Source organism: Cebus imitator, unplaced genomic scaffold (genome assembly GCF_001604975.1).
Source record: "Cebus imitator isolate Cc_AM_T3 unplaced genomic scaffold, Cebus_imitator-1.0 Scaffold82, whole genome shotgun sequence".
Classification (NCBI taxonomy): Eukaryota; Metazoa; Chordata; class Mammalia; order Primates; family Cebidae; genus Cebus; species Cebus imitator.
Window position 1 is genome coordinate 4724921 of NW_016107397.1, and position 11462 is coordinate 4736382.

General features: G+C 52.4%; 1 protein-coding gene across 2 annotated transcripts in view; it reads left to right on the plus strand.

The window, feature by feature from the left end:
• The window catches only part of PTCD1 (pentatricopeptide repeat domain 1), a 23393-nt gene that overhangs the window by 9724 nt on the left and 2207 nt on the right, over positions 1-11462 (plus strand). For both annotated transcript variants that reach the window (XM_017533683.2, XM_017533682.2), the window contains exons 3-7: positions 449-589; positions 4559-4777; positions 5188-5289; positions 6494-7318; positions 8195-8377. In XM_017533683.2, coding sequence (XP_017389172.1) covers positions 449-589; positions 4559-4777; positions 5188-5289; positions 6494-7318; positions 8195-8377 — 1470 coding nt within the window. The remainder of the gene's footprint in view (positions 1-448; positions 590-4558; positions 4778-5187; positions 5290-6493; positions 7319-8194; positions 8378-11462) is intronic.

Consider the following 11462-nt stretch of genomic DNA (forward strand, 5'->3'; position numbering starts at 1 on the left):
TGACCAGGATGGTCTTGATCTCTTGACCTCGTGATCCACCCGCCTCGGCCTCCCAAAGTGCTGGGATTACAGGCGTGAGCCACCATGCCCGGCCTTGTGTCTGTCTTTCCACTCCAGAACATGAGCTCCAAGAAGGAGCTCCCACTTGTTCCCAGCTATATCTGCAGTGGATAGACCTTGCCTGGCTCATTGAGGCACTCAGTAATTATTGTCTGAATCAACAGATGAAAATAATCAAGGAATAAAGGAATGAAATGAGGCTTTACCAGGGGAATGATGTGAGGGTCAGGATAGGGCAGAGACAGCTGGGGGCCTAGGGAGTTTGCAGTCACCCAGGGCCACCGTCCTGCACTGTCTCAGGAGGGTCCCTCAGCCTCAACCTCCCTCTCTCTGCCGAGGGTCTCTGAGGTAGTCCTGAGCCCCTGTCCTGTTGCCTCTTCCCCTGCAGCTGGTCGAAGCCCTGGACCTGTTTGAGAGGCAGATGCTGAAGGAGGAGCGACTGCAGCCAATGGAGAGCAACTACACGGTGCTGATCGGGGGCTGCGGGCGGGCCGGCTACCTGAAGAAGGCCTTCAAGCTCTACAATGAGGTGCCTGTGGTTGTGGGGCAGCAGGGGCAGATCGCTGGTGTGCCGCTTGATAGTGATTCTGCTGGGCAGGTGACTTCACCTCCCTGGCCTCAGAGTCATCTCCTTAAAATGGTGGTGATTGTGGGTGATACATGAGATGACATGGAAAGCCCTTCAGCACCTGCCTGGACTGCAGTGGTCCCCATTTCCCTTTCTTTTTTCTTAAGAGATGAGGCCTCAGCCGGGCACAGTGACTCAAGTCTGTAATCCCAGCACTTTGGGAGGCCAAGGCAGGCTGATCACAGGAGGTCAGGAATTCGAGACCAGCTGACCAACATGCTGAAACCTCATCTCTACTAAAAATACAAAAATTAGCCAGGTGTGGGGTGTGTGCCCGTAATCACAGCTACTCAGGAGGCTGAGGCAGGAGAATCACTTGAACCTGGGAGGCAGAGGTTGCAGTGAGCCGAGATCGCACCACTGTACTCCAGCCTGAGGGAAAGAGTGAGACTCTGTCTCCAAAAAAAAAAAAAAGGAGATGGCGGTGGCTCAAGGTTGTAATCCTAGCACTTTGGGAGGCTGAGATGGGCGGATCACTTGAGGTTAGGAGTTTGAGACCCAGCCTGGCCAACATGGTGAAACCCCATCTCTATCTACTAAAAATACAAAAATTAGGCAGGGTGTGGTGGCTCACGACTGTAATCCCAGCACTTTGGGAGGCCGAGGTGAGTGGATCACCTGAAGTCAGGAGTTCAAGACCAGCCTGGCCAACGTGGCGAAACCCCATCTCTACTAAAAAGTACAAAAATTAGCTGGATGCAGTGGCAGGCGCCTGTAATCCCAGCTACTTGGGAGGCTGATACAGGAGAATTGCTTGAACCTGGGAGACGGAGGTTGCAGTGAGCTGAGATTGCGCCATTTTACTCCAGCCTCGGAGACAGATCGAGACTCTAAGAAAAAAAAGAATATATAAAAAAATTAGCCATGTGTGGTGGCACACACCTGTAGTCCCGCTACTCAGGAGGCTGAGGCAGGAGAATCACTTGAACCTAAGAGGCAGAGGTTGTGGTGAGCCAACATTGAGCCACTGCATGCCAGCCTGGGCAACAGAGCAAGACTTTCTCTCAAAAAAAAAAAAAAAACGGAGTTTCACTCTGTTGTCTAGGCCAGAGTGCAATCATAGCTCACTGCAGCCTCCTACTCCTGGGCTCAAGAGTTCTTCCTGCCTCTGCCTTGCCAGTAGCTGTAACTACAGATGTATAGCACCTTATCGGGCTAATTTTAAAAATTTTTATAGAGGTAGGATTGAGCTGTGTTTTCTAGGCTGGCCTCTAACCCCTGGCCACCCGACTCAGCCTCCCAAAGTACTGGGATTACAGGCCACAGCCACTGCACCTGCTCCTTTTTTTCTTTTGTTTTTCCTTTTTTTGAGACAGGCTCTCACTTTGTCGCCCAGGCCGGAGTGCAGCGGTACGATCTTGGCTCACTACAATCACCGCCTTCTGGGCTCAAGTGATTCTCATGCCTCAGCCTCCTGAGTAGCTGGCAATACAGGGGCAAGCCACTACGCCTGGCTCATTTTTTGTATTTTTAATAGAGATAGCATTTTACCATGTTGGCCAGGCTGGTCTTGAACTCCTGACCTCAAGTGATCCACCCATCTTGGCCTCCAAAAGTGCTGGGATTATAGGCATGAGCCACTGCACCTAGCCCTTTTTTTTTTTTTTTTTTTCAGTTACATCCAATCCTTCTCTCCCACAACGTGTACACATGTTCACTCTTCTTCCAGAGCTGGCACTTTGCAAAGGGCTCTCACTCCTCCTGGAAGTGGCTTTACTTTACATCCACTCACCTCTTAGGTGTGTTATATTTGTTAATCTCAGAGCCAGGAAGCTATTTCCTTTATTTAGTTAGTCCTGTAGACTCTACAGGAGAGACACCTCTTCTGCAGCCAGAAACTGAAGGTCCTTGGGAACCCTAGGCTTCTCGTTATTTGAGACATACTCTCATGGTCTCTAGTTGGAAGCAAGGGGAAGAAATTGCAGTGACAGATGATAAATTACCATTACATCCTTTTTAAAAAATTTTATTTTTGGCCTGGTGCGGTGGCTCATGCCTGTAATCCCAGCACTTTGAGAGGCCGAGGCAGGCGGATCACAAGGTCGAGAGATCAAGACCATCCTGACCCACATGGTAAAACCTGTCTCTACTAAAAATGCAAAAATTAGCTGGGCATGGTGGTGTGCTCATGCAATCCCAGCTACTTGTGAGGAGGCTGAGGCAGGAGAATCACTTCAACCCGGGAAGCAGAGGTTGCAGTGATCCGAGATTGAGTCCTTGCATTCCAGCCTGGGAGATAGAGTGAGACTTTTTTTTTTTTTTTTTTTGAGACAGAGTCTCACTTTGTCTTTTTGAGACAAAATTATTATTATTTTTTGAGACAGAGTCTTGCTCTGTCGTCAGGCTGGAGTACAGTGACATGATCTCTGCTCACTGCAACCTCCGCCTCCCAGGTTCAAGCGATTCTCCTGCCTCAGCCTCCCGAGTAGCTGGTACTACAGGTGCACACCACCACACCTGGCTAATTTTTGTATTTTTAGTAGAGACTGGGTTTCACCATGTTGGCCAGGCTGGTCTCAAACTCCTGACCTCAGGTGATCCACCTTGGCCTCCCCAAGTGCTGGGATTATAGGCGAGAGCCACCATGCCCAGCCAAAAGTTATTATTTTTTATTGTTTTTTATTTTATTTATTTTTGAGACAGGAGTCTTGGCTCTGTCCCCCAGGCTGGAGTACAGTGGCATGATCTTGGTTCACTGCAACCTCCCCCTCCCAGGTTCAAGCGATTCTCCTGCCTCAGCCTCCCGAGTAGCTGGGATTATTAAAGGCACCCACCACTACCCCCCGCTAATTTTTTTGTAGAAGGCATGTTGGCCAAGCTGTTCTTGAACCCCTGACTTCAGGTGATTTGCCCATCTCTGCCTCCCAAAGTCCTGGGATTGGGGCACGAGCCACTGTACCCAGTCTTGTTACTGTTATTAGTGACTCACCTGCAGTGTGTCTCCCTTATCGAGTGTAAACTCAGTAAGGACAGGCTGTGTCCGCTCTGCTAACTTCAGGGCTGGTGCCAGGCAGGTTAGCAAGTCGTCAGTGTGCCTCTGTGGAGTGCAACAATACACGCAGAGCCTACGTCATCCTCAGTGTAGGGACTGCCATCTTTGCTTTTCAGATAAGGAAACTGAGGCACAGAGTGAGGAAGGGACATGTCCAAGGTCTCCCCACTTGAAAGCACTGGGGCTGGGATTTGAGCCCCAAATGCCATGGCTTTCTGCCACTGAGCTGCCTGTTGCCTGCCCTCTGCCAGATGGACCTTCTCTGGGCAGTAGAGTGCTGGGCTTTACTAGGGATTGTCAACCTTGAGCACCTGTCTCAGTCCCCTGGAGGCTCAATAAGCTGAGTATCATCTACCTCTGGGTGTGTGACTCAGCAGATCGGATGGCCCTGACAATGTGCATCGCGCCACTGGCTCGGGGCCACCCCTAGAACATGGCAGCACACCCTCCACTTGCCACAGGTGTCCCCATTTTCAAGGTGATGGTGTCATCCCCATTTTCATGAGGAAGTGGTGCCCAGGACCCCTCAGGTAGTTAGCACTACAGGCCCTTTCCCCTTGACAGGGTGGCCTGAAGGTGGGGACATCAGGAAGACCCTGCTGCCAGCACCTGAGGCCTGGAGTGGGCTGACAAGTGCCCAGGGCAGAATGGCTTCTGTTTGGTCCATCTGGGGGTGTGGGCTCAGTTTTCAGAGTCCCTCGAGTGTATCTGTGTTTGAAGAGCTGGGCTCTGATGTGAACCATGGCTCTGCCTTAGAGCCCGGTGTGGTGGGTGCTGTAACGGGGTCCTCTCCAGCCTCAGCCCCCTGTGGGGCGGCTGCTCACCTGTGTATACATCTGATCCCGGGCCACCACTGAGGGCTGCTTCCATCTCCACAGATGAAAAAGCGGGGCCTGGAGCCCTCAGATGCCACCTACACGGCCCTGTTCAACGTCTGTGCTGAGTCTCCCTGGAAGGACTCGGCTCTGCAGAGTGCCCTGAAGCTCCGGCAGCAGCTCCAAGCCAGAAACTTCCAGCTCAACTTGAAAACGTACCATGCACTGCTGAAGATGGCTGCCAAGTGTGCAGACCTTAGGATGTGCCTCGATGTGTTCAAAGTGAGACTTCCCCTGCCTTCCTGCTCCCTGTTGTGGGGCTGGTCCCACGTGGCAGGGGCGGGGCTGTGGTGTCTATCTCTCCTCATGCAGGAAGGCTCAGGGAGGGTGAGACAGCCCGTGTTGGGCACTGGGGTTCATAGATGGATCCGATGAAACCCTGCCCTTAGGGGCCTTAGGCTGACTGGAGGGTGTGTGTGCCACTGTGTGCTGTGTCATGCTTTGTGCACTCGAGGAAAGGCTTCCTGGAGGAGGTGTCCTTGATCTGAGTGTAGAGACAGGGTTTTGCTATGTTGCTCAGGCTGGTCTCAAACTCCTGCCTTGGCCTCCCAAAGTGCTAGGATTACAGACATGAGCCATGATGCCCAGCCTGCTGCAGGTTCTCAATGGGACCTCTTTGTTCCCTCCCCCAGGAAATCATCCACAAAGGGCACGTGGTCACAGAGGAGACCTTCAGTTTTCTGTTTATGGGCTGCATCCAAGACAAGAAGACAGGCTTCCGGTACGCTCTCCAGGTATGTCCCTCCCACCCCACCTTCCTGCCCTGCTTTCCCTGGGCCAGGGGTGTAAAATGGTGATCCTGTGAGCACTCTTGATGGCCCTGTGCTGGGTATTTTTATATCTGTGCTCTTTTAGGAAAACCCAGCAGCCACTGCAGCCTCCGTCTACAGATGGCAGGGAGAAGAAGCTTTTGGAGGTGGAATGAGGGCAGCCCCCACCTCTCGCACTCTGCTTTGCAGTTGACTCAGACCCTCTAAACTTACCATTCCTGAAAGACTGCTACACATTCACCTGGGGACTTGTTCAATCCTCCCACAGCCCCACTAGCACTTCTGCAGGTGTGACCCAGGAGTCACTCATTCATTAATTCATTTCGAGATGGAGTCTCACTGTTGCCCAGGCTGGAGTGCAGTGGCGCGATTCGGCTTACTGCAGCCTCTACCTCACGGGTTCAGAGGATTGTCCTGCCTCAGCCTCCCAAGTAACTGAGATTACAGGTGTGTGCCACCATGCCCAGCTAATTTTGTATTTTTAGTAGAGATGGGGTTTTACCATGTTGACCAGGCTTGTCTTGAGCCCCTGGCCTCATGTGATCCGACTGCGTGGGCCTCCCGAAGTGCTGGGATTATAGACGTGAACCACAGCTCCCGGTTAGAAAGCTTTTTATTTATTTTTATTTTTAAAAAATTTTAAAAATTGTTTTGTCAAAGTCTTACTCTGTCACCCAAGCTGCAGTGCTGTGGTGTGATCTCGGCTCACTGCAACCTCAACCTCCGGGTTAAGTGTCCCTCACTTTAGCCTCCTGAGTAGCTGGGACTATGTGCATGCACTACCACACCAATAATTTTTGTATTTTTAATAGAGATGGGGTTTCACCATGTTGGGCGGGCTGGTCTTGGACTCCTGACCTCAAGCAATCTGCTCGCCTTAGCTTCCCAAAGTGGTGGGATTACAGGCCAGGCGTGAACCACCACGCCTGGCTTGTTTGTTTTTTCTTTTCTTTTTTTTTTTTTTTTAAATTTTTCCCCAGAAGATTTAGAATAGAGGCCTGTTTGTTTTGATGCAGTGTCTTGCTATGTTGCAGGGTCTTGTCTGGAACTCCTGAACTCAAGGGATCCTGCCACCTAAAACTCTCAAGGCCCTGGGATTCCAGGCGTGAGCCCTGCACCTGGCTGCAGGACGGGAGCACTGAGCTGACGTTTGTCTCTCCCCTGGCAGGTGTGGCGGCTGATGCTGAATTTGGGGCTACAGCCAAATCGGGACATCTACAACCTGCTGTTGGTGGCAGCTCGGGACTGTGGCCTGGGGGACCCCCAGGTGGCCTCAGAGCTGCTTCTGAAGCCCAGGGAGGAGGTGACCCTGCTTCAGCCCCCGGTGGGCAGGCAGCAGCCAAGGAGGACATCCCAGGCCAAGGCAGGCAACCGCATGTCAACCATGCTGCATGTGGAGGCCCTGGAGAGGCAGCTGTTTCTGGAACCTTCTCAGGCACTTGGGCCTCCAGAGCCTCAGGAAACCAGAGTGCCCAGCAAGGCCCAGCCAGAGGTGGAAACTGAGGCAGATCCCAGCCACACAGTGAAGGGCCTCACCCCAGTGGCCCTGAAGCCATCTCCCCTGGAGCTGGAAATCAACCTCCTGACCCCCAGGGCTGTCCCCACCACTGTGGTCTCCTTTGGGACAGTGACCAGCCCAGCTGACCGGCTAGCCTTGATGGGGGGCTTGGAGGGCTTCCTGAGCAAAATGGCAGAGCATGGGCAGCAGCCTGACATCAGGACCCTCACGCTACTGGCTGAGGTGGTGGAGCCTGGGAGTCCCATGGAGTCCTTGGTGCTGGCCCTCCCAGACGTGCACCAGGTGGAGGCCGACCTGACATTCTTCAACACGCTGGTGAGAAAGAAGAGCAAGCTGGGAGACCTGGATGGGGCTAAGGCGCTGTTACCGGTCCTGGCAAAGAAGGGCCTCGTCCCCAACCTGCAGACGTTCTGCAACCTGGCTATCGGGTGTCACAGGCCAAGGGACGGTCTGCAGCTCCTCACAGACATGAAGGTGAGTGGACCTGGGCCTGGGCAGGATGCCCATGGTGCTGAGGAGCACTCTGTGGCTCAGGAGGAAAATTGGGGGGAGTAGGGGTTCCCAGAGTCTCCCAGGCCCCCTACCCGGATATGACGAGCTGTGCATTGGGACAAGGAGAGTGGGTCGATGAGTTTCCAGTGTAGAGTAGTCTTCAGTCGCATTTTAGGGGAAGCAGATCTCGGTGAGTGCTTCAGAGCTGGGCATAGAGAGCCACAGGCATTCCCATCTGGAAGAAGGTGGCCGTGGGGTGACACTGAGGGGTGGGGACAGGCCTCGGCCCCAACACTCTGGAGGGATGGCAGGGATTCCTAGGGGGAAGAATTCCTAGGGGGCCAAGGGCAGTTTTCAAAGCTCTCGAGATCTTCTGTGCCTCCCACCCAGTCCCTACTGGAAGTGCTGCATACATTTCATCTGACCGTAGCAGAAGCTGCTTCCTGGGTTGTTGGGGTCCATCATCCTCTTGCTGTTTTCCCAGACCCTACCAGGCTCACCCAGCCAAGGCTCGCTGCATTTCTAGGCTGACCACCATCTTCCAGTAACTGTGTGTCACCAGGAAACTCACACCAGGGAGTGAGGAGGTGGTATCTCCCGTGTCATTTTCTGCCCAAGTCAGTTGGTGCATGAGAGCAGCACGGGCATCCTTTTCCACAGCTTCTTCACGGCAGAGGGGAGGGGCTGGGCTTGGCTTTCCTACTGGAAAGGGACGTTCAGCCCATCGTTGCTGCCAGGTTTGCCTTGCTGGCCCTGGCCGCTGGTCCTGGGAGCTAGCCTGATTGATAGAGGGTGGGAGCTGCTGGATCCCGATGGCTGCCATCATCTTGCTGATGCTATGATGTCCGTGTGTTCTAGAAGTGCCAGGTGACCCCCAACACCTACATCTACAGCGCCCTCATCAATGCGGCCGTCCAGAAGCTGGACTACACCTATCTCATCAACATCTTGAAGGACATGAGGCAGAACAGTGTCCCAGTGAACGAAGTGGTCATCCGCCAGCTGGAGTTTGCAGCCCAGTACCCTCCCACCTTTGACCGGGTGTGTGTCCCAAGCTCAGAAGCGTATCAGCTCCTTCACCATTGCCACCCCACACCACCATCCACCCCAGTTCTGGCTCTTGGGATTGTGTTCCCATGCTTGAAACTGTCCAGCAGCTTCCCTTAGAAGTCCCTAAGTCCATAGACCACATCCTGTGAGTCCCTGTCTGCATGGTTCATCTCATGTCTCAGGCCAGCCTTGCCTTTGCTGCCTGTGTCTGTACTACTGGCTTTTCATCAGTTCCCAGAGGCCACCAGCCTCTTGCCTGCCTCAGGCCATTGGTGTTCCTGCTACCTCAGGTGCCACCCACTTTCATGTGACTGGCTCCTTCTCCTGTAGGTCTTGGCTTAAGTGGCCCTCAGAGATGCCCAGCTGGCTGCCTGTCTCACCTGGGGTGAAAGTCTTCCCTCCCCACCACTTCCCACTCTGTTCCTTTATGCCGTGTCCCACAGTCTTGGAGCATGTGCTCACAGGTGGCCCTGGCCTTCCCTGTTTCACAGGCTTCTGGAGGCAGAGGCTGTCTGCCATGCCTGCCTGGATCCCCAGCACCTGCACATTGCTGGGGGCTCTGTATAGGTTGCTGCTTGTTCAGGGACTGGGCAGGCAGTGAAGTGGCATCATCGTCTGGGGTAAATATCCAAGATTCGTTGCCTCACGCCAAAGAAATCAAGGATGTGGACACATAGTGAGGTTATGGCCAGGCACGTTGTCTCTTACCTATAGTCCCAGCACTTTGAGAGGCCAAGGCAGATGGATCACCTGAGGTCAGGAGTTCGAGAACAGCCTGGCCAACAAGGCAAAACACCATCTCTACTAAAAATACGAAAATTAGCTGGGCATGGTGGTGGGTTCCTGTAATCCCAGCTACAATGGAGGCACAAGAATCGCTGGAACCCAGGAGGCAGAAGTTGCAGTGAGCTGAGATTTAGCTGCTGCACTCCAGCCTGGGCAATAGATGGAGACTCAGTCTCAAAAAAAACAGAGGTTAAGATTGGAAGTTTAAGGCCGGACGCGGTGGCTCAAGCCTGTAATCCCAGCACTTTGGGAGGCTGAGGCGGGTGGATCACGAGGTCAAGAGATCGAGACCATCCTGGTCAACATGGTGAAGCCCTGTCTCTACTAAAAATACAAAACACTAGCTGGGCATGGTGGCGCGTGCCTGTAATCCCAGCTACTCAGGAGGTTGAGGCAGGAGAATTGCCTGAACCCAGGAGGCGGAGGTTGCGGTGAGCCGAGATCGTGCCATTGCACTCCAGCCTGGGTAACAAGAGTGAAACTCCGTCTCAAAAAAAAAAAAAAAAAAAAAAAGATTGGAAGTTTAATAGGCGAAAGAAAGAGAAGAGCTCTCTGCTTGCAGAGAGGGGTACAGGAGAAATAGGTTGCCCCTTCTGCAGCAAATGCAGAAGGTTTGTAGGTGAGCTTGAGTAGTTGGTGTCTGATATACAAAGGACGAAAAAGATTGGTTGGACCAGGTGTGCCACTTACGCAGCGTGTGTAACAGCTGGCCATCCCACCCTAATCTTTTATTATGCAGATAGGTTCTCTACCTGGCCAGTGCCATGTTGCATGGTTCTTTACTGTACATGTGACGACAAAAGGGAAGATGGGGCGTCCATGTTGAACATACCTGACTCCCAGGTAGTCCTTTTCTATTGGCACAGCTGCCAGCATTCCCCCATGCAAACTTCCAGCTTGCTTATCTATGTCTGCAGCTTAATTTTTCTGGCTGCTGTTTGTTAGAAAAGAAATGATTTGGAGGTTGCTTTTTATTAAAAGGAAAATTTTTTTTTTTTTTTTTGAGACGGAGTTTCACTCTTGTTACCCAGGCTGGAGTGCAATGGCGCGATCTCGGCTCACTGCAACCTCCGCCTCCCGGGTTCAGGCAATTCTCCTGCCTCAGCCTCCTGAGTAGCTGGGACTACAGGCACGCACCACCATGCCCAGCTGATTTTTTGTATTTTTAGTAGAGACGGGGTTTCACCATGTTGACCAGGATGGTCTCGATCTCTTGACATCGTGATCCACCCGCCTCGGCCTCCCAAAGTGCTGGGATTACAGGCTTGAGCCACCGCGCCCGGCCTAAAAGGAAAATTTCACCAAGGGCTCGGTTGCTTTTACTATCTGCCTGTCTCCTGTGTCAGCAGGAGCAGGGCAGAGTATTGGAATCTGCTTTGTCATGGCCACAGCGTTTCCCTGCTATTCTGAAGGTATCAGGCTCTGGGGATTTTGGCTTTTGGGTCCATCAAGTCACACTGTGCTGAGCACCTCTGGAGCATCCAGAGCCACTGTGGCTTGGAGCACAACCCAGATGGGGTGGTGACAAGTAAATGTGCAGGGACACACACAGCCAGAGGGTGTGGGGTCAGGAACACCATGCAAGTGTCACACCTGAATGCCATTTTGAGGGCTTCCTACAAACAGGTGGGGCAGCAGTGGAGATTATGCCTGGCAGCTGAAGGTGTAGCTGGGCGTCTTTGAACTGTGCATCTTTGCTTTGAACTGTTGGTTGCAAGTCTTTTCTCACTGATTCCAGGGTTTTTTTATATGTTCTGGGTACTGGTTTTTGTTGATTACATGTTGTGTGTATCTTAGAGGATTGTCTCTTCACTCTGGTGTAGGGCTCACTAGGGGTCGTCTTAGGTTCAACTCAGCAGTCACAAGACTGTCATGGGCCTAAAGCATACTGTATTCAAGTCACAGACAGACGTCCCTGACTTAAAGATGGTTTGACTTAAGGATTTTTCAACTTTGCAATGGTTTTATCAGGATGTAACCCTGTAAGGATCCACTAACAGCGGGGTTACAGTTTCTACTGAATGCATATCACTTTTGCATAATTATAAAGCCTGCTGAGGCGGGCGGATCACAAGATCAAGAGATTGAGACCATCCTGGCCAAAATGGTGAAACCCATCTCTACTAAAAATACAAAAATTAGCTGGGTGTGGTAGTGCATACCTGTAGTCTCAGCTACTCAGGACAATTGCTTGAATTCAGGAGGCAGATTGCGGTGAGCTGGGATTGTGTGACTGCACTCCAGCCTGGCGACACAGCAAGACTCTGTCTCAGAAAAAATGGACCCGCTG